At 46.9% G+C, this 23,251-nt stretch overlaps 1 protein-coding gene across 7 annotated transcripts in view; it reads right to left on the reverse strand.

Moving 5' to 3' along the window:
• Rin2 (Ras and Rab interactor 2) overlaps positions 1-23,251 on the reverse strand; it is a 199,117-nt gene that overhangs the window by 70,003 nt on the left and 105,863 nt on the right. The window contains exon 2 of one of the 7 annotated variants that reach the window (XM_087188634.1): positions 19,508-19,559. The exons of the other annotated variants lie outside the window; for them this stretch is intronic. Coding sequence (XP_087044760.1) covers positions 19,508-19,513 — 6 coding nt within the window. The 5' untranslated portion in view covers positions 19,514-19,559. The remainder of the gene's footprint in view (positions 1-19,507; positions 19,560-23,251) is intronic. 7 annotated transcript variants of the gene reach the window in all.

Here is a 23,251-nt window from a genome sequence, read left to right on the forward strand (position 1 = left end):
ATAAGGTGAATGAGGACACACTTGTGTTTGTATGAGCCCATCTTTCTGTTGGATGGCAGTCCATGGCAGCATTCTCTGTACTGTTGATCACACCTTGTAAAGACACTCATGAAAGAGGACTTCCAGAATGGCTGTAGAAAGTGATAATAATGATGGAGAAGTGTGTTTGAAGAGAGGGGAAGGATTCTGAGTGGGATTAATGGCAATATGTCTTTTAATGTAATAACATTTAAAAAAAATTTAAATGTTCACCATATGTAGGTGATCGTCATTTTTAAAAATTTTTGCTTTAAACATTTTTATTTCTCTGCAACAATTCCTTTTTTCCCCTCAGGGCCTTTGCAATGAGCTATATCCCTAGTCCTTTTTATTTATTTATTTTTATTTTGAGACAGAGTCTTGCTAAGTTGCTAAATTGTCTCGGCTGGGCTCAAACATGTGATCCTCCTGCCTCATCCTCCCAGAGTCCCGGGATTACAGGTGTGTGCCACCTCACCTGATGAATAATTTCATTTACTTTACTTTTCTTTTTTTTTGAGACAAGGTCTTGCTTTGTGTTCAGGCTGGCCCTGAACTCACTTTGTAGCCCAGGCTAGCCTCGAACTCCTGGCAATCCTCCTGCCTCTGCCTCCCGAGTGCTGGGACTACAGGTGTGCGCCACCACGCCCGGCTCATTTACTTTTCATTAAAAATAGCTATTTTCATTTTGGGAAAAGCAGAGATGAAAGAATAATTTGGTGAGTGGAATTAACAGAAGAGCCTGAAGTTAACAGCGAAGGTATTAGACCAGCTTTCTTCAGAGCTCCTGAGCGCAGAGACTTGATATACAGGGAAAGGTGCTTGGTTATGCCATAGGGAAGGGCCATCTATAGATCACTTTATCCAGGTACAGCTTCATAAACAGAGGACAGAAGGTGTCTGCCAAGTATCACGGTGAAGCGGCTGAGTTCTGTCCCTTGCTCCCCAGCCCCTCCTTCCGCACCAGCCTACATTTTTTTCCCTTTTGACAAATCTGCTCAATTACACACCAAGGTTGCCTCCAGTATGGAATCCCAGCCATTTTTCATCCCAAAACATTAGTTATGTGGCAGGGATTTTTTTTTTCTACTTAAAAAAATCTAAGTATACTCATAATTTTTTTGCATCTCTTGTTCCCCACAGCCCCTTCCAAACATGTCCAAACTTCAAACTCTCTAACAGTTGAGGTAATGTGCAAAGTAATACTCCTCCTAGTGCCTCCAGCCCAGTGACAGCAGCCTGGGGTGTGGACAGGAGAGAGAGGTTTCGTCGCCAGTGTAGCTGGGAACATCCCATGAAACTAGCCAGGTAACATGGATTAAACAAAGTGGCTGTGCTGTCCATAGAATCTCTTGGGTATTTTGGGGTACAGGGCGGGCGAGGGTGCAGGATTTCCTAACTTACTGACCTGGGGACTGTCTACTGATGACCAGCTCTGGAGAGCACTGTTCTGCAGAAACTCTGTGTAACCATGTTTTTATTAGTACATGTTTGTGCTACATAACACACTTACCATGGGGAACTGTGGTACAGCATATCCATGTTGCATCTTGATCTTTTTAGAATTTTCTTTTTTTGGAGGAGGTTTGAGGCAGGGTCTACTTATGTAGTTCAACCTGGCCTGGAACTATGTAGCCCAGGTTGGCCTTGAAGTCGCTGCCTCCTCCTGCCTCAGCCTCCTGAGTGCTAGGATCACAGGCATGTGCCACTTCATCTGATTTAGAAATTCTTAAAGAAATGCTAACTTAAAGCCCAGCCCCTGAGGCCAGTAAAGGAAGGGGTAAGGGATCAAAGGGGAAGGAGCTGGAGAGGGACAGGAATCTACAGCTGCAATAGCAGGGGAGAATTTTGAAATAGAAGGTGAAAACCCTTTTTATTTAAGTTGAGAATGCTAATGTCCCCTGAGCACTTGTATGCTTGGTTTAGAGCAGGAAGAGGAGAGGGATTATGAAAAGAGGATTTGGGTTGTAAGCAAAATGCAGCGCAGTCATCTCAGTCTCAAGAAGATGATTTGGTGACCCGAGATGAGTCAAAGAGATAGGAAAGCCCTGAAGGCAAAGGGCTTGTTCCTCATCGGGAAGCCAGGCTTTGACACACAAGGGGCCTCTCTGCTGGGCACAAGCGGTGGGCAGGTCCCGTGAGCGGTCTGGCCACAGGCCTGGGAAGTCACCGCTCTGCAGGCTGTGAGGACTCCTCCTGGGACCCAGTACTGCACAGTCCCAGCCCAGGGTGGCCATGGGCCCCAGGCAGATGGAGTTGGAGCATAAGTGTCCCAGCCTCATTGCAGATGCCTCCCGGGGTCCCAGGGGCTCCCGAGGGCCTGGGCCTCGCCATGGCTGCTTCCTTCCTGCCTCACGCTCCTGTTCCCCACCCAAGCTTCCTGGGGTCACTGCCCACACAGACGACACTTGACCCATTGCAAACCAGGCTCCAGCACCTCTCTGGCACACCACACTCTGTGCATGCTCAAATGCCATAGAACCAGCATGTGTTCTCCTCTGTACTCTGTTGTAAAGCTGTGCAAATGGTTGCACGGTACTGTTTCAGAAATGACAAGGAAAAAAGTCTGTGCATTTTCAGTACAGACACAGTTTTCCCCCTGAGTATTTTCAATCCAAGGCAACTCAGGAATATGGAGGGTAGACCGTATACCACATTTTCTCTCTCTCTCTTTTTTTTATACTGAGGACTGAACCCAGTGCCTTCAAATTGAGCTACACCCTAGCCCTTTTTAAAATTTATTTTATTAGTAGTAGTATTTTTGAGACAAGGTCTTAAGTCACTAAGTTGTCCAGGATGGGCTTGAATATGTGCTCCTCCTGCCTCAGCCTCCTAGAGTTGTATTTTCTTTTTGCATTCATACGCTGACACCTAGGTTGATCCTGTGTCCTGGCCACCGTGAACGGTGCTGCAATGTTTCTGGGAGGGATGGGAACTCTGACACACTGATGTCATTTCCTTTATATAAACACACAGTAGTGGGACTGAAAAACCTTTACCCTGAAAATCATATGACATTGATGAAAGAAATTGAAAAAGACACAAATGAAAAGATATTCTGTGCTGCTGGATTATAAGACTATGGTTAAAATGCCTACACTATCCAAAGCGATCTACAGATTCAATGTAATCCCCATAATACCCATGCCTTTCTTCACAGAAATAGGAAAAAAAAAACCCTAAACTTCATAAGAAAGCACAAAAGACATCAGATTATCAAAGTTATCTTGGGCAAAAAGAACAAAGCTGAAGGCATCGCACAGCCTGACCCCAGAGTATACTGCAAACCTAAGAGTCATCAAAAGTACGCTGTTGGCCTGAAAACAGATGCACAGGCCGACAGAATAAAACAGAGAGCACAGAGATACATCTCCACACTTAAATTCAACTGATTTTCACCCAAAGTGTCAAGAATACACCTTTGGAGTGTTGGAGAAAAGACAGCTCTTCAATAAATGCTACCAGGACAGCTGTACATCCCTGAGCAGAATGAAGCTAGACTCTTCTCGTTACCATTCGAAAAAATCAACTCAAAATGAATTAAGACTTTAGTATGAGACCTCAAAGAAGAAACTACTGGAAGAAACCCCAGGAGTAATGCTCTGTGTGACACTGACCTGGGCAAAGGTGTTTTTGTTGCTATTGTTGTTGTTTTAGTTTTTTCCAGTAAGACCCCAAAACTATGAACAACAAAAGCAAAAAACAGACAAACAGGGTTGCACCAAACTACAGTTTCTGCACCAGAAAGGAAACAATCAGCAAAGGGAATAGACAAGTTATAGAGTAGCAGAAAATATCTGTAATTTATCTGCATTTATCCCATCATTCTTGCCACTTTGTGCAGCAGCTCTGGAAATCCTCTTTTATGAGTGTCTTTCCAAGGTGTGGTGAAAAATACAGTGAATGCTGTTGTCAAGTGTCATTCAACGGAAAGGCAGGCTCATAAAAATATTATGGTGTGACCCCATCTACCTCATTCACTGGATCTAGCATTGAACAGCTGCTGGCTCTTTCCCAAAGTCAAAATAACCATGAAAGGTAAACATTTTGAATCAATTCAGGACATCAAGGCAGCCAGGACAGGGCAATTTAAGATAAGAAAGAGGACTCCAGAGCTGCTACACAGAGTGGAAAGAACAAGGGGACAAGTTTGTTAGAAGCAAGGAGAAGGATTTTAAGGGAGATTAATGGCAATGTGTCTTTTACTATAATAATTTATTTAAACATTCACTCTATTTGTCCATCATACTTGTGCCAGTGTCCATCATGGATGAATGGATAAACAGAAAGCAATGCATCCATCAATGGAATATTGTTCAATCTTTAAAAGGAAAGAAACCCTGTCATATGCTGCCAGACACATGAACCTCGATGACATTATGCAGAGCGAAATAAGCTGGTCACAAGAGGACAAAAGAGCCTTCGATTCCATTTAGGAGCAGTACCTAGAGCAGTCAAGTTCACAGAATCAGAAAGCATGATAGTGCTGCCAGGAACCGGAGGAAATGGGGAATTATTACTCAGTGGATACAGAGTTTCAGTTTTGCAAGATGAAGAGTTCTGGAGAGGAATAGTGATGATAATTCACATAATAATGTCAATGTCCTTAATACTAGAGAACTGCAATTTAAAAATGGTAAATTTTATGTTATGTATGTCTTACCATGATTAAAGAACAACAACAATAACAACAAAAACAGATGCCACAGAGTTGGAAAACAGAGCAGAAGTGATCTGTTGCTGTTGTTTTGCTTTGGTGCTGGGTATTGAGCAGAAGAGGGCTTTGTTTGTTTACACATAGCTGTTGTAGAGATCCTCGGCAGAATAACCAATAATAACCCAGGTCTGGCTTCCAAGCTCTGGGCTCTCTATGGAGGTGACAGATAACTGCAGCAAAGCACAAGAGGGCCCTAAATGAGGGGTGAGGACACCCCGTACAGCACTTTCACCAGGACCCTGGGCATGGGGTGAGGGTCATCTGTGTGGGGGCCACCCTGATGGCGTTGCTTGGTGCTGGGGATTAAATTCAGCCCCCTTAGCTCTGCCTTTGCCACCCTTTGCCATCCTCTATTTCCTGGTGACATCAAACACTCAGGACAGAGAGGAGCCTGCTGTTCCTATAAGGAGACTGTTAGGAATTAGCATCCCACCAGTGATGCTGGGAACCTTTCCCTGTGAATGGGCCTCCTGGAACCCAGGGACCAGCTGAGCTGCCCTGGATGATCTGACTACCATGGAACAGGACCTAGCAGGGGACCCCAGTCAGGTCTCAGGCTGTGAGGCTGCTGGAGCCCATGGTTCTTTCCTCATGCCTCTGATCAGTGCTTGGATTCCTGCCCTGTTCTGGGTCAGAGTTTCTGGTTCAAATGAGAACTTTGCCTGTGGCCAGATGATTTTTGCCTGGATCAAGTTGACACATACTTGGGGAAGACTCTTGGGGTTAAGGCTGAGCTTTGGAAGCCATTTTTAATGTTGAGCTTAATTAGATCACAAAATCCTTTGAACAGAGACTCAAAAATAGGTGCAGTGGGCCACAGGAATCCCACACAGGCTCACAGCAGACAACGGTGTGCACAGTAGAAGAAAGGGTATATGAAATGTGCACACATGTAATGAGATCCCATCCAGCCTCAGGAGGCAATTCCTACCAGCCACAATTGGCTAGGAAACAAAAGCTCAGTTAAAGGGGGACTCCTCCTATCAAAGCCACCGTTATCTCCAGTTGCAGGGTCCCAAGGCCATGGCACTGCTGCCCTGGGCCACTGTGACAATCATCCATCTGATAACCGAGGGATTTGTTTTCCGTTCTTACATGTGAGCATCATTAAACTGGTGCCGGGTGTGCCAACTCCATGAAAATTCATTATGCTGTATGCCAACAGGGGCACTTTCTGTATAGGTGTAGCAGTTCGACAAGAAGTTAGAACTGTCTACAGAATAAAGACTCAAAACACCTAAACCCATAAAGTGTGCCTGAGTAAGATCCAGGAGGAGGGGAAAGACCTCAGATAATGAGCATATAGGAATTTTTTGTACTATTCTTGCAACTTTTCTGGAAGTTTAAAGTTACATCAGTAAAGCAGGGAATAGTGGTGCTCATCTATAATCCCAGCACTCTAGGGGACTGAGGCAGGAGAGTAGAAAGTTTGAGCCCAGCCTAGGCAATCTAGAGACTTAGTAAGTCCCTGGCTTAAAAAGAATAAAAAGGGCTGGGGATATAGCTCAGTGGGAAAGCCCTGGGTTCAATCCCCAATACTGGGGGAAAAAATTACAACAGTAAAACCAATTCCAAACCAGGGCGTAAAATTCACTTCAAACAATGTACACAGCACTGAAAGCCAAGCTTCCAGGAACCTCTTCCCTTGTATCTCCTAACACATCTCCAAAACTCACTCTGGATGCTCTTACTGTTGGGAACACTCTGCTTTGGAAAGTTCAGTCGGCTCTGTCCCTTGTCCTCAAAATCTGTGACAATGTGCACTTAGGACACAGCTGGAGGAAGTGTGGCCAGCTGCCTGGTCACAGCCCTTCCTGTACAGATTGTCTGGGCCCCAGGCAGGCAGGGCCACACCCTGCTGCTCACTTCCTGGTGCCCTGGCTAAGCAACAGGGGAGACCACTGCCCAGCGGCCATCAGCTCAGGAACACCACCTGCTCAGAGACACGCCTGGTCAGCTCCCCGGGCCTGGCCTGCAGTGACTTTGTCTTCTGCTCCCTGTGGGGTGTGACTGTCACCCCTTGAGCCTCAGTTGCTCATTTGCTAGCCTGGCAGGAGGATGAAGGGGGCTGGCATGCGATAAGGTCCCAGCCCATGGCGGGCACAAGGGCCCACCTCAACCTGCCTCACCGGTGTGGACGCCAAGACACAGGAACGTGCACATGTGCACACATAGAAGGGGCGATCAGAGTATAGGGTAAAGATTTAAAATTAAAGAAGTTATTGCAGTAAAAGAGACATTTTCATTAATCCCACTCAAAATCCTTTCCATCAAGGCAAACACATTTATCCCACCATTCTTGCCACTTTCTGCAACAGCTCTGGAAGTACTCTTTTGTGGGTGTCTTTTAAGAGCCATGATCAAAAATACAATGAATACTCCTGCAAGTGACATTCAGAGGAAGGCAGGTTTGTAAAAACATGATGGTGTGTTCATATCCACCTTATTCACTGGATCTGGTACTATGTGACTTCTGGCTCTTCCCCAAAGTCAAAATGACCATGAAAGGTAAATGTTTTAAATCAAATCAGGACATCGAGGCAGAGAGGACAACACAACTAAAGACATTCATGGAAGAAGACTCCAGAGCTGCTGCAGAAAGTGGCAAAAACAATGGAATAAATGTGTTCAAAGAGAGGGGGAGGACTTTGGGGGGGGGGGTTAATGACAATGCATCTTTTCTGTAACTAATTTTTGGAACATTCACAGTATTTGTTGATCACACCTCATACATACGACACACACAAATGTGATCATTGATAATCTCTCCCAGCTCTTGGCTGTCAAAGCTTCTAGAAAAGAAGAATTTCAGTTCTGCATATAGTTAACTTTGGTTAAAATTTATTTTTAGTTGTGTATAAGGAGTGGATCAAAACTTTTCAGTGTTTAGGAAACCATTGGCCTATGATATGGGCATGGCGTGGGATAGGACCTGTGAGGTTAGAACGCTGGGTGCTTGGGGACTGCAGGGGAGACTGTGAAGCCAGGCTGCTTTCGGGACAGGTATATTTGTTTCATGTCCCTCGAGAGATGAACACCAAGCCTTGAGGCCCAGCTTGGTGTCCCGTATACCCAAAGTCCAGCTCCTTGCTGATCACAGGTACTCAACAAGCACCCGTGGATCTCTTGGAGTGGAACCGGATAGAGCAGAAGAGGAGGGTAGGTGGGTCCTAACATCTGTGGCCTGCCAGTCCTCTCTGCCGCTCCAGTTTGGGGCTGAAAAGTGTTGCCTTTCTAGTCTAACAGCTTTAGTAAATAAACAATGATACCTTTGGCTGCTGGGATTGTCTAGCCCTTGCTCCCCTACGTTCGGGAGTGAGAACCTGTCCCAGCACTTGTACTCCTCCCACGGGATGACTTCCCTCCGTCTGCCCAGGTCCCCAGGCAATGGCATTGCAGATGTGGTGGGGGAGGAAGAGCCTACGCCACCCTCCTGAGCCTGGGGACACTTCAGAAAGTCAAGTCACAGCCATGAGGAAGGTAAAGAAATACGCTTTGTAGGGATGAGATGCAGCTCAGGGGTAGAGTATTTGGCTAGCATGCTTGAGGGCCTGGGTTCAAACCCCAGGCCAAAAATAGAAACAAATACTTTGTTAAAAATAGATTCAAGCAGTAGCCATTTCTTTCTTTCTCTTTCCTTCTTCCTTCCCTCTCTTCCTTCTTTTTTTTTTTTTTTTTTGATACAAGGTCTTGCTATGTAGCCCATGCCAGCCTCAAAGTCATGATTCTTCTGCCTCAACCTCCCAAGTGCTGGTATTACAGGCATGCTCTACCACACCGGGCTACAGCTACCCTTTAACAAGATAGCCGCTCTGCACAGGTACTGTCTCATTTAACCATCATCTCATTTAACCCTCCCATCTTGGCACCATAAAAGAGATATTAATCAATACCACCTCACAGAGGGGGAGATCGTCTCAGACAAACTCAGAGTTTGTCCAGCGATACCTGCTGGTGATGGTACTGTAGGTTCTTGGATCCCAGTTCTGCAGCCTTCCCTCCAGCATTTCCTGGGTAGGACCCAGGTACCTGCCAGCGTCAGGACCAATACTGGGCATTACTCCTGTGAAATGTTGGAGTATGGACTCCTGGAGGGCCCTGAAGCTGCCTCTAGGACAAACAGTACAGTTTCCTTCCCACTGGGGTCTCCACAGAGCTCCGCCTTCCACCCTCTGCATCCTTGTGACCTCACATGTCCTTCCTGCTGGGGACAGTAGCTAGCACTGGAAGGGAAGCTTCCCTGGAAGAAAGCTCAGGCATCAGGCTCCTCAACTGCAGTCACTCTCTTCCTTGAGGACCGCTTTTCCCCAGGCTGGACAGTTGCTCACTGCAGCATCTGTGTCACGTGTCACAGGCCCCCCTGGGCCACTCGGCTATGCTGGCCCAGCTGGCCTCCCACAGGCTTGCCCTGTCCTTTGCAATTAGGACAACTTTAACACTGAGATGTAAGGATATTGTTTGCAAAAATCAAGAAAGTTACCTAAAAATTCAGACAGACCTGTAATCCCAGCACTCTGGGAGGCTGAGGCTGGAGGACTGCAAGTTTGGGTAGTCCAGCCTGGGACTGGGACAGTGCTGGGACAGTCCAAAAAAAAGGCTGGGGGCATAGCTCAATGCAAAGGCCTTGTTGGTTCATTCTCCACTACCATTAAAAAAATTATATATATATATATAAGATTTCCAGCTTCTTACAAGTTATGACACTGGGCCATCGCAGGTGACATTTTTACTTTTTGGAGAAAATATCGTTTCTCTTACAAGCACACTGGGGTCCCCGCAGCACTGCTGCCTGAGTAGGATGCAGCTCAGGCCACAATCTGCCCACTCCTTTGCAGTGGGTCTGTGTCTTCCCCTGCACTGTTCACTGTGATCCCTGCGACAGCCTCAAAAGAAAGACAGACACCATCTCCTCTGCAGCACAGCATGGTTGTGCTTGTACAGTCCCTTTCTGAGGGCTCTCTCTCTTCTCTCCATCGCCCAGTGATGCTAGGGTCTCTCATGTGCAAGGCAAGCACTACTGCATCACTGAGCTAGAGCTCCAGCTGCAGGAATCTTTAAAAATAGGCAGATGACAAGAGCAAGCTTGCCTGCTTTCTCCCTCTCCCTCTTTCTGTTATCTGTGATGTCTGGAATTGAACCCAAGGCCTTCTCTCTGAGCTACATCCCTAGCCCCTTTCTTTCATTTATTTATTTATTTATTTATTTATTTATTTATTTGAGAGACGGTCTTGCAAAGTCACTTAGTTGCCCAGGCTGGACTTGAACTTATGATCCTCCTCCCTCAGCCTCCCAGAGTGCGGGGATTACAGGCCTATAGCACCATGGCTGGCCTGTTCATAATTTAATCGGATTTGGGGAATTTGTGAAAACTTTGGAAGTAGGCCCTAGTTGAAGGTCCTTGGAGACACACCTTTGGGACTGGATTTTGTCCCCAGCACTGCCCCCTTTCTTGGCCCCCACAAAGTGAGCAGCTCTGCGCCACTGTACCCTTCTGCCTGATGTTCTGCTCCCTACAGGCTCAGGAACATGAGAGCCAGTGGCCATGATGGACACTATGGAAGCCAGGAGCCAAAATAAACCTCCACTCCTTCAGGCTGACTTCTCAGGGTTTCTGACTGCTGCAAACCTGCTCTTACAGGCCAGGTGTTAACACCTGCAATCACAGGCCAGGTGTCAGTCCCGCATGGGTGACACACTCAATATCCCTAACCTTGGTCTCAGGGTGTGCCCAGGCAGGAGGGTGTTGAACACATGATGTTTCTCCTGCTTCCATCCTTTTCCTTCTACAGGGCCCAATGCAGAGACAGTGAGGGAAGCCTCTGGAATCCTTATTTCCTAACTGACAGCACCCATCCGGACCTCTAAGCCACAGCCAGGCTGGAATTTGAGGCTGGAACTCAGCGGGCTGCACCTCTGCCCTCTAACCACTAGGGGACAGTACTGCCTGCCCCCAAGGATGTCTCCAGCGCCCTTGTGGACTGCAGGGAGCCAGATGTCCAGCAGCAGAAGCCCAAGAGTCCTGCACCTTTGAGATTCAGCAAGGGGGCCACAATCTGGCAGGGGGATAAGAATGAGAGACATGCTCTGCACAGAAATAATGACCCAGAATGTAAATGTGATCCTTTTGGGACACTAGGGGCCAGGTCTGAGCTAGACAGAAACCAAGACACTCACACAGCAGAAATGACTGAATGGCCCCCTCTCCTGACACGGAAGTGTGTCGCCTGTTTCTTCACCAAGGCCACCTCCAGAGCCTCTTATTTCCCCCTACATTCCTCCCCGCCCCAACTGCAACAATGACCTTGCTTCCCGACAACACAAACACCTTCCTCCAGAGTCAGCAGATAAGACACAGGACACGTGGTTACATTTTAATTTATAAACAAGAAATAACTTTGAAGTGTATGCATCTCCTTCACACTGAGTAGGATGTGATTATACTGCACCTGAAATTCAAATGTAGCTGGTGTGCTGAGTATTTTATTTGTTAAATTTGCAACCCTGCTTTACTTAGCATTAACCAGCGCATCCCAAATCCTATGGCCTGCATCCCCAGCTGTCGGCAATGGAGAAGCCCCAGGGTTCTTCCAGTCTGCATCCCAGGAGGCAGCAAACCAGAAAACCCAAATCTAAGGAAGGAAGGAGACTTTGAGATAAATGGTTCCCACCTTGGGACATAGGAAACTCTGAGAGTTCTCTGTGGCAAGGACAGCTGCAGTGGCCATCAGAGAACAGGGCAGGGGGAGAGAGCAGCAGAAAATGGAAGGGATGCTTGATCCACAGCACCTGGCCCAGGACCACATCCTGGGAGGTGGGGCAGGGGAACCTAGGCAGAGCGGGCGACACAAGGATCCAAGGAGCAGCAGTGGAATTCTCCCCACTATCAAGCTCCCAGTGAGTCCATAGTGCAAGTTCAGGTGAGTTGCTGGACCTCTCTGACCCTTAGGTTTCTGATCTACAAAATGGGGACAATGATGGTGTGGGGATTAAATAAGTAAGTGGATTTAAGGAGCTTAGAACGATGCCGGAGATGGCATTTGTTAGGGTCATCATGAATTGTGAAAAGCAGCATAGAGATCTGTCAAAAAACTAAAACTGGAAATTCCATTTGACCCAGCTATTCCCCTCGTAGATATCTTCCCAAAAGAGTTAAAGACTTCATATATCAGTGATCCATGCATACCCATGTTTATAGTAGCACAATTTGTAATAGCTAAATCTTGAAAATGGCCTAAATGTCCATCAGCAGATGAATAGACAGAGAAAATGTCTTTACACACAATGGAGTACTACTCTACCATAGAGAAAAATAACTTTGAGTCATTTGTAGGAAAACAGATGCACCCTGAGACCATAATGTTAAGTGAAATAAATCACACACACAAGCTTAAATATCACATAGTTTCTCTCATATTAGAAAAACGAAGTATAAATAATTTAAAAAACTGAAGGACAGATGATAGGGTACAGGGAAATAGTCATTTTACAAATGGGAAAGGGGCCAAGAAACGGAGGGAGCAGAGAGGGAAAGAAGAAGTAAAGAGGATTAAGATACCTACGTGCACCAACTCCCACAACACATTCATCGTGGATCACAAACATGTACAATAATTTTTTTAAACAAAGAAACCCAGTTGGACAAGGAGGGACCTGGGCCACACACCTGGCATGGCACTCACATGGTAGATTTCACCAAGACACACTGAGGGATTAGCCAAGATGCTGATGCTTGTTTGTTCCTTCACCCCATGCCCAGCAGCAGTGTGTGCCCGCACTAGTGTCTGTGTTCACCTCAGGCTTCAGCGGGAGAGTGGGGGCCCCACCCAGTCTCTCAGCCCAGCGAGTCCACAGCCTCTGGAGATGGGAGACAAGGTATCTGGGACGTGCTGGCCTCTGTGGGTTGCCAAGTCAGGGACAGCTGAGCCACCCTGACCCTGAAGATCCCCATCCACCTATGTGTGAAGCTTCTGTGAGAGCAAATCAAGTATGGGGCATCAGGGGACAGGAACAGAGGTGCCATTAGACGGTGGTGCACACAGCACCAAGGCCTCTAAGAGCCAGGGACTGGCAGAGATCACCGAGTGCCATGTGTGAACCAGTGGGTCTTGGCGACCCTACTGGTAAAGTGGCGTCACTCTGTTTCCCAAGGGCAACATGAAGCCAGGTCTCCAGCGGAAGCAGTCTAGGCTCTGTGCGGGGTCTTAGTCATGCATTTAAATGCAGGGTGGCATCAGCAGCTGGGACACCCAGTGAGCCTCAGAATTGCTTGAGGTGCTGGGCCCCATCCCCAGCTCTGCCCTTCAGGCCTGGGATGACAGAACAGCACCTCCAGCAGATGCCCAGCAGGTACCTAGGGGACCTGATTTGAGAACCACTGGGGATGCATCTCAAGAGTAGTTACCTCCTTGCGGGGACAGATGTGGGAAGGTCACCTGGAAGGGACCTGCCAGATCTGCCCACGATTCCTGCCTCTCTGAGGACCAGGATCCTCTGGGCTGGGTCAGTGCCATGCAGTCATGCCCCACCCCAAAGGTTCTATTCCAGGGGGGCTGTGACAGCCTGGGAACCCACAAGCAGTGAAGTCACATAAGAAATTTGCAGATAGGAACGTCTTTGACACCTCCTCATTTGATAGAAGAGGTGAAAGTGTATGTGTCGGGGGTGGCACTGCATTCTGTCACCCCCAGATGAGGGTCACATGCCTGTCTGAAAGGGGGTTCTGCTCCACGTAGAGCAGCCTGAGACCCTGGAGTGAGCGCCTACACACAGTGGGGCTGCAGCCTCTGCAGGTGACATGTGCTGCACAGAGATGAGGGCTTGGGGACCCTGCTGTCCTCAGAGAGGGTGTTCATGGAGTCGCCACTATGCACAAGTACTAGCTACGTCCTTTTTGGGTGAGATATTGTTGAGTTTTAATCAAAGCTGCCATAGAAGGGAGGGAGCAATATTTATCTTCAATTTTCAGATGGGGAAACCGACACTTGCTGAGTTGATTGCTCAGAGTGACATAGTAGTGGGTAACAGCAGTGGCATAGCCTGGGTTGTCTCCCATCTTAGCCTCAGCTCACCTGCCTGTGTGGGAAAGGAAGATGAGGCTCAGCAGGAGCCACACAACCCTGAGGTTCAGGGTGGGGTATGTGGAGAGGGGCAGAGGATGAGCTCTACTGCCCAGCCCCTGCCCACTGCTCCCCCTCCATTATAGGTGACCAGGTCTGGCCACCCCACACATCCAGCGGGAGGCCCCAAGCCCTGACTCACCTCCTAGAGACACCAATTTACCCTTTTCTATCTCCCCCTCAACACACAAACTTGCATTTCTCCTCTAGACTCACCTCAGCCAAGTGCTCAGAAGCACTGGTTTAGACTAAGTTATGAACGACAAATGCTACCACGGAGTGTGACTTACTAAGTCAAAAGGAATCTTCAAACTAAAGCTACAACAAAATAGCACCTCACACTTGTTAGAGTGTTCACAACAGATGAAGACAAAGCAAACATGGTGTTGTACATTGTGGAATACCACTCTGCCTTAACACATTCACGACGGGGATGTAATTCGTATGTCTCACTGCTGGAGGCTTTGAATCACTGTGGTAGATGCCTGACTGTCCCACTGGGTGGCATGGGACAGTCTCATTGGATGATACAAGCTGCCTGATGGGACAGTCATGCAAGCACCACGGTGGTTCAAGACGACGAGAACGTGTTAAAAAAGAAGAAAATCCTGTCATTTGCGACATGAACAAACCCAAAGGAAGTTATATTAGGTGACATAAGCCAAGCCCAAAAGACAAATAATACCATATGACCTTCCTTAAAAGCTGAACTCAGAAAGAGAGTAGAAGAGAAGCTATACTCAGGGAGCTACTGGTCAAAGGATACAAAATTTCAGTTTGAGAGGAGAAATAAATCCAAGAGCTCTATTTACAACGTGGTAACTAAAGTTAATAACAATGTATTATATTCTTGAAAACAGTTGAGAGTACATGTCAAGTGTTTTCCTTAACCAAGGAAAAATGTTGTGCCCATAAATATGTGTAATTTGTATTTGTCAATTAAAAATAAATATTTTTAAAAAGAATAAACAACACGAACAAGCTTTAGAAAGCCTACCCAGATGAATCCTGGCCAGCATTACAGAATGGAGAGATGTTGGCCGCCCATGTTTTAGGTCAAGGAGAGGGAGGACCAGGTCCCCCTTGATGTTGGTCCACTGGGACCCAGGTGAAAGCCACTGCAGAACCCTGGTATGTGCCCATGCCCTTTGATGACCCTGGACCCAGGGAAACCCCAGCTCTCCCCTCCCCCTCCCTCAGTCGCCATAAATGCTGTTTTGTCCCCTGGGAGTGGCTGCAACTCCTGAGCTCCAGCTTGGACCTCACAGTCTGCTGTGCTGAGCAGTTCCATTTTAAGAGGAACAGAAGCTGGGCTGTGGCCTCCTGTCCTTCCCCCTACCCTTCCTGGAAGTGGACAGCCACAGTCAGGGTATGAAGTGTCCCCAAAGGGCCCTGTGGTCATGGCTCAATCCCTGGTGTGCGTTATTGGGAGCGCCTTAAGAGCTGGGGCTTGAGGGAGGAACCATCCGGAGTTTTACCCCACTGCCCATGTGCCAGAGATGGCCTTCAAAAGTGTGGCTTTTCCTTTTTTTGGTCCTCACAGTATTTAAACACAAAAATCTGGATTTCTAACCTCTCTGGAGCAAGCCGGCAGCCTATATTCACCCCAGATGACAGCAATTATGGAAGGACACTGCTACTGCCCCTCCTGTAGACACCGCAGCTCACTGCACCCCACCAGCCCACCGGCCCAACGCCAGCCAACCCCCTCGTCCTTTTCACTAACGCCAGCCCTGCGTGGGCCTGCAGGTTCCTGACCTTGTGACCATGCTATTATCCCATGCATGGTCTCAAAGGTGGCCCCAGCACCCATCATGTCCTGGTCTCCACACCCTGCATCATCTCTTTTGGAGAAAGCCGGATACTGATCAGTTCCTAATGGACAGACCAGGGCAGAAGTGAAGGTCTCTTGCATCAAGATTAGGATCTAAAGGTGGTGGCTTCTGTCTCTCTGACTCTCTTCTATGTCATTTGCCCTGGAGGAAGCCAGCTGCCATGTCCCATGGCCAGCCCTGTGGGAAGGACCACGTGGCAGCTGCCTGAGATGTGCCAGAGAAGTTTGTGAGCAGATTCCCCATGGCTGAGAGTTTGGCTGAAACTGCAGCCTTAAGTGATGGCCCAGCCCAAAGCCACGGAGACCTTGGACTTGAGTTCTTAGCTAAGCTACATTCAGCCTTCTGACCCTCAGAAACTATGTGGTATAAATGCTATTTGAAGTCACTGTGCTTCGGGGTAACAAGTTTTGTAACAACACATCTCACAGCTTCAGACAGTGCTGTGCACATGATTTTGTGCTTTACCACATAAAGACATCTGAATAATGGCTACGCTGGAAAATCAGCCTCTATCCAATTCACCTGGACCGGTAGACCCATGGTGACAGCCGCATGTGTGAGGGTCCTGCTAGCTTGTGGCATCTGAGCTCAGGGACCACAGCACATGCAGAAAACCGTGGTGAGGATTTTACATACTGAAGAGATGCCAAGGACCCTGGAACTTAATCATCCAGTTTAGAAGTAGCTCTCCTAGGTTGCCCACTGCATTGAAGGCATTTGCTCTTGTAAAGCAGAATTCTTGATTGTGTAAATGTGGATTAATCCACAGATGAGTTCAGAGATAAGTGTGCTGCTGGATGGAGGTGGGGCCTGGTCAGAAGAGGTGGTTACTGGGGTGTGCATCTCCCTCCCTGGCTCCTCCTCCCTTCCCTCCCTGCTTCCTGGCCATTATGATGCAAGCACTTTTCCTCCACAGCAGGCCCTTCCACCATACCACTTCTGCATTTGAGCCAGCTGACCATGGACTGAAACTTCTGAAACCATGAGCCAAAATAACCTCTCTTCCTTTAAGTTGCAGGTGTCGGGTATTGTGTTTTAGGGATGAGGAAAGTGACCAAGACAGAGATTACAGAAGTGCTTGGGAATAAATAATTTCAGTGTTAATTATTAAGAAACATCAATGAAACATTATTGAAACTAGCCACAGTGGTGCATGCCTGTAATCCCAGGTACTTGGGAGGCTTGGTCAGGAGGAGCTCAAGGAGAGAAGTATGGACAACTTAGTGATACCCTGTTTCAAAATAAAAAATAAAAAGGACTGGGCATACAGGTCAGTGCTAGGCCCTGGATTCATTCCACAGTATTGAAACAACAACAACTTAAAACTTGAGAGTAAGGCAAAAAAGGTAAAGGACATCTTTTCTGATTAAAAATATTTATTGCTATGAATTTTCCTCTGATTGCTGCTTTAAGTATACAGAATTTGTTCTGATGGGCAGTATTTTGATCGTCTTATTTTAGACAATGTATAATGCCAGTTTATATTTCTGCACTTGCCTCAGAATTGTTTAGTAGATTTTAGATTTTCACATTTCAAGGCAGAGGGCTATTGTTGTTGTTGTGCTAGGGATCAATTTTAGGGATGCTGGGGTTCTCTTCCAACTGAGCTATAGCCTAAGCCCTTTTTATTTTTTTTTATTTTGAGACAGGGTCTTGCTAAGTTGTTGAGGCAGGTCTCAAACATGGGATCCTCCTGTACCAGCTTCCCACAGTGCTGGGATTATAGGTGTGCACCGCACCACTGTATTGCCCTTTTGTTTTTGAGTTCAGCTTTTCAATGTCACACTGGAGCATTGTTTAAATTGACATAAAGATTACTTCATTGCCTAGCAGACTGTACTGTGTCTGGCTTTGCCATGTGCTGTTAATGAAGGACTCAGACACTACCAGGTTCTAGCTCATGCTGAAGATTTCAGTTCAGAATAAAAGAGATAACCCTGAAGGTTACAATTTTACTGTCTCTTAAGATTTAATCAGATTTTTGACTTGGCAAACTTATCTCACAATGCCTTTCTACACTGCATAAAAATATGTGCTTTGTAAACATGTTCTTTGGATGAGCTTTACCAATCTTACTAGTTTCCTCCTGTGTGAGATGAATGGAGTTCTCATGGATGCTCATTTATGTCCTACAAGAGTCACGTTTTAACTTTTTGAAAATTGTATGTTAACAAAATTTTCTTCAAAACTCTGTCTCTCTCCAATTTATGAAACAAGGAGGCCTCGAGAAATATGTGGTTGAGCAGAACTCTTGATTTTAAAAATAAACAAAAGAAAAAATCCTCTGGTGCCAATGAGCATGGGACATGGCCAGTGGGGAATTGGCAGCCACCATATGTACAAGACACTGTCCCATAAAACCGTGCAGTCTGCTGCTTTCTGCGAACACTGCCAGGAATCTGTGTCTCCTAAGCTCACAGCCTGGTTGGAAAGTCAGGCCCGAGGGGCTGACCTGGCACCTACAGGTGCTGGGAGCAGCTGGTGAGAGGGACCTGTGGGATGCAAGGAAGGGGAGGCCACTGTCCCCTCAACCTCTCCAGATGGCTCCTAAGACAGTGAGTGGGAAAGGGTGGCAAACAGTCAGAGGATGGCTGGGTGGGAGTGCCAAGGACACAGGCCAAGGCTGACAATATCCCTGCTGTACACTAAGGAGCCCTGATCTCAGTTTCCCCATCTGTGTAAGGAGGGAGTGTAGACCAGATAAACACTAAGGCTTCGCTGCCCAGCATGGTGGCCACTGGCCACGTGCAGCTATTGCTGGTCAGAGCTGAGACTCACTGAGTCTCAAATAGTCCTGGGACTTTCTTTTCCCTCTCTCTCTCTCTCTCTGTTTTTTTGAGACATGGTCTCACTATGTAGCCCAGGCTGGCCTTGAACTCCTGGTGATCCTCCTGCCTCAGCCTCCCAAGTTCTGGGATCACAAGCCTCTTCCATCACACTCAATTAATGGGACTGTCAAGACATGGAACAACGCACATTTGAAAACATGCTGTACATGATATATACTTTTTGTCAATTAAAAAAAGACATGGTGTCAAAATTAATGTAAAATAACTGATTAATAATTTTTTTATATTCATGACATGCTGACATGATGATCAGTTGGATCCAACCCAGATGACCAAAAGATCCTGAAAATGCTTAAATTAAAAAATGTTGGGTACTAGGCTACATAACTTAGATCTCACAGTCTTGAGGTTGTTATCTTGCCTTGGGAACAGGGAAATAGGTAGACGGCCAAATGCCCCCTGGCTATGAATGGAATGCTGATAACCCAGCACTCCTGAGGCAGGACAGCATCTGCTGAGGACAGCTGTCAATATACAGGCATTTGGGTGTAGAGAAAATCTGGTTCCTCATTAACTTAATCCTTATCCACCTCTATTGTTGCTGTTCCATGAAATGCGTGCTACCCCTCCCCTTGCACTTCTCACTGGCTAATAAAAGTGGGCCAACCAAGGAGTTTTATTTGAGTCTGTCTGTTAGAGGCAGGTCTCCTCCTGGTCCCCCCTTTATATCTTGAAAATTGACTCTGCCTTTTGCTTTTATTCCTTGTCATTCCCCCCAAAAGATAGCTGAGGGTTTAATCAGCCCTTGGTAAAAAAAATGACTTATTATAGTAAAAGACACATTACCAAGAACAATGGGATAAGTGTGTTTGGAGCGAGGGGAAATACTTTGAATATTCTGAGGGGGGTTAATGGCAATGTGTCCTTTACTATAATGAATTTTAAAATTTATACTTTCAACATATTTTATGATCACCCCTCATTGTTCAAATGTTTACAGCAACTTCTGTCAAATAAAAATGTGCACTGTACCTTCATCCACCTTATTCACCATATCTGGCATCATGGGACTTCTGGCTCTTCCCTAAAGTCAAAATAACCATGAAAAGTCAGAGTTTTTAATCAATTCAGAACATCAAGGCAGAAATGACAACGCAACTGAAGACACTCAGGAAAGAGGACTCCAGAGCTGCTGCAGAAAGTGGCAAGGACCTTGGAATAAGTGTGTTCAAAGTGAGGGGGAGTTTTTTTTTTTGAGGGGCAACGTGTCTTTTCCTGTGATAAATTTTTAAAAATTTAAACTATCACCATCTTTTTTATTTTATCTTATATACTAGGTTAAATAAAAACATATTACTAAAATTAATTTGTTTTTTCTTTTTTAACATTTTTCACTTGGCCATCAAAAAATTTAAATTTATACCTGTGGCTCACATTATATTGCTAAGGGACAGCATTGCCTTGTGGACTCTGCAAGTGTCAATGTCAGTTTATTTCTGGAAAACAAGAGACACCCAAATACGATGGCAGGGATGCTTTGCAATATTATCATAAACGAGCACGGAGCCCTTCCTTCTGTTTGGATCTCTCATTGCTCATTTCCCCTGCTGGGTGCTTGGATCCACCTGATGATGGAGGGATGGCTGCACTCACTGGACACTAGGCGGCGCTGTCTTTCTGTCCACCCTCTTGGGATGTGCCTGGAACTCACAGGGGCAACCATGCTCCTTTGGATAGCTGCTAGGTGCACATAGATCCATGCTAGGATTTACTCGATGAAGTTATTGGCTAAAATGAGACTTTTTATTCTACATACTATTTTTCATTCCTCTCCCATCCCGTCCACTATTACATAACAGTAGATTATTGTTTTTGGCTGTGCATGCCGAGAAATGAATTTCTACAGAAAGAGAATCCTCCAAAGTCAAATGCTAGTGGTCACTGAGGCCCAGGGTAGACAGCTGAGCCAGGTCTGGGTGATCAGACATTTGCTATGTAGACAGAATTGTTGAAAACAGAATACTTTTTCAAGTGTCAAGAAAAGGCAGAGCAAGGGAACTCAGGTGAGGTCACTCTTGTTTTATCTATTTGGTAGCCAGACTTTGGCACTTTGACATCTTCAAAGCTATTCATTCATTCATTCATTCATTCATTCATTTATTCATTGTAGTGCTGGGGGTTGAACCCAGTGGTTGCACCTCTATTCTTTTTTTTGGTACCAGAGATCAAACTCTGGACTTTCTGCTTGCAAGGCAGATGGCAGAACCTCTGAGCTAAATCCCCGGCCCTGCACCTCTATTCTTTATGGTTCCCAAAGGCTCTGCTATCCTTTTCTGGAATATGACTGCAGGTTTTCCACTTCTGAAAGACAAGCATACCACACCTCCTTGCTATCCACACTGTGCATATGACCCCTCGACAGGGTCACTCAAATTGAGTCTCTGCTGCTGATCTGTCCCCTGGATGACCCCGGGTGGCTTGTGAGTTCCAGTGCAGGCCTCTGCCCAGGGCACAAATGGTTCTGAGCGTAGGAGAGCTGGGTTCCCATGATCCAAACACATCTCCTCCCTAGTCAGTGGAGACCAACTCTCACCAAGCCTGAGTCCCCAGAAGCAGGGCAGCTCCACCCAGGAAGGGGAACAGATATTGGGGAAGCCCACGGTCACCACACTGGCCCTCTTCCGCCATGATGCTGTGTGGTGAGAGGTCCCCCTCAGGGTCAGGACTATGGTAACAAAAGGACAGAACAAGTTCCTCATGGCAGAGCTGAGCTGAGTTCAGCTTTCCCTCCTGGCACTCCCGTGGGGCCACCAGAGGCTTCCTCCATGCCATTTCTGCTGCCTTTTTATTTTCAGGCAAAAATAAAGGCGGACCCCAGCTCACCCTGCATGAGCTACATTGTCAGTAACCAGGCTGGACACCAGCAGTCTGTCTGACCTCAGGGCAGGCTGTGATGTGGCAGCAGCAGGATGGATGGGGATAGGCAGGGAAGGGTGAAGTCAGAGGTGGTGCAGGATCCAGCAAGGGTAGGTGACATGGACCCGCAGAATGAATGGCTTGGTGACAGTGGTGAAGGATGGTGAGCATCACACACAGTGCCACAGAGGAGATGGCAAGAACGTAAGCCGGAAGGCAGATGTGGAAGAAGGAAGAAGGTGCAGGTTTTGGGAACTGAAGAAGGACTTGCTAGCACTGGGTGCCTGGGTGGTGTGGGAATTCGGGTAACTTAGGGGATGCATCACAGATGACAGGGAGCCTCTTTGCCCCCAACTCAGGACTACCTGGAACTTCTCCAGCTGGGAGTGACGTTATTCTTAGATCATCTCTTTCTTTCAATGCACGCCTGAAATTTGATGGTAGTAGGTGGGCACACCGACCACTTATATGCAGATGACGCTGGCTCTTTGTTCTAGGGCATCACCCCTGCCTCCCACTCCCATGTTTCCCAGTGACCCTGGAGAGCAAGATGTCATTTTCCACAGGTGGTTGGGAAACATTAATCATGGTGCTGCAAAGACTGTGGAAAATGTGATTGTCCAGCATAGGACACATGTGGCCAGGCCTTCCAGGGTGTGATCCCGGCAGGAAAATAACCACGGCTTCTCAGCTGTCCCAGAAGGCTCGGGCAATCTGGCCATCCCAGGTCCTACAACCAATGTGAGTCACTTCCCTGAGCCAGGGCAGACGGGAAACCACAAGTCAAAGCTGGCTCCTGGTGGTGAGCAGCTCTGGTTTAAAAAGACAAACAGGAGAGAGAAGGGATATGGTGAGAAAGAGACCTAATGATTGTCTTCTGGTCATGTGTCCCTTACACAAATCACATGAGCACTCCCTAGGAACCACTAAAGGGATTCAGCCTCAAGCTAAGGATGCAGCCAGAATCTTCACACTTGAGGAAACTGTCCCAGGCAGGGATGAGGCTGGCTGTTTCTGAGAAACCCAGCACAGTAGCACGAGAGAGCTGCTCTGAAATCTGGTCACACCCCCACCTTTCCAGATAATAAGAGGGTAACAGCTCTATAGAGTCCATTCCTTCAGAAGGGTTTCTCCGGAACCCTGGGTTGGATGATGGATTCTCAGAGCCCTTTCCAACCCGTGCACAGAGCACTGTTTTCTTTTGTGACTCATAATGATGTGACAGTGCTGTGACAGTTTGATTCATGTCTTTCTTCGCTATCAGGCAGCCAGCTGCATGTGGTCAGGGAGAGCCTCTGCTTCTCCTCTTCCTCATCTGCGTCTGAGTGTGGCTGATCACAGGCCCTTAACAGATGTGACTCAATTAAGCATGAGACATAAGGGAAGGGCCAGTAGGGCCCCGGATGGGCTGAGGGCCAAACCTTCCCAGCAACTGAATTCCACTCCAGCTTGTTAAAAATAAGCCTCCAAGATTTACTACTGAATGTCCAAAGGGCAGTTTACTTCAGCCTCACAGATAACTCCATGCCTAATGCTGGTGACTAACTATAGTCACGGGGTGGGGTGGGGGGGAGACAGAGAGAGAGAGAGAGGAGTTGTATAGTAGCTACACCATTTACATGGAATATAGAATGTAAATAAATTAAACAATATAAGCTCTAAAAAAAAAAACCCAACCCAGGCAATAGTGAATTAAATAGTTTAAATAGTGCACCCTGTATGGCCACATTTTCCCACAGGTGGTGTTTGGAACAGAACTGATGAAGTAGGGCTCCCTCCCTCTCAGCAGGTTCTGCAGCCTTGCATCTCTGTCCAGATGGCGTCTTTCTTATAACATAGACCAGAAATACAAGGCAAGCA

This window comes from Heterocephalus glaber, unplaced genomic scaffold (assembly GCF_053883595.1).
Source record: "Heterocephalus glaber isolate CG9 unplaced genomic scaffold, H.glaber_assembly_v1.0 deba00001532, whole genome shotgun sequence".
Classification (NCBI taxonomy): Eukaryota; Metazoa; Chordata; class Mammalia; order Rodentia; family Bathyergidae; genus Heterocephalus; species Heterocephalus glaber.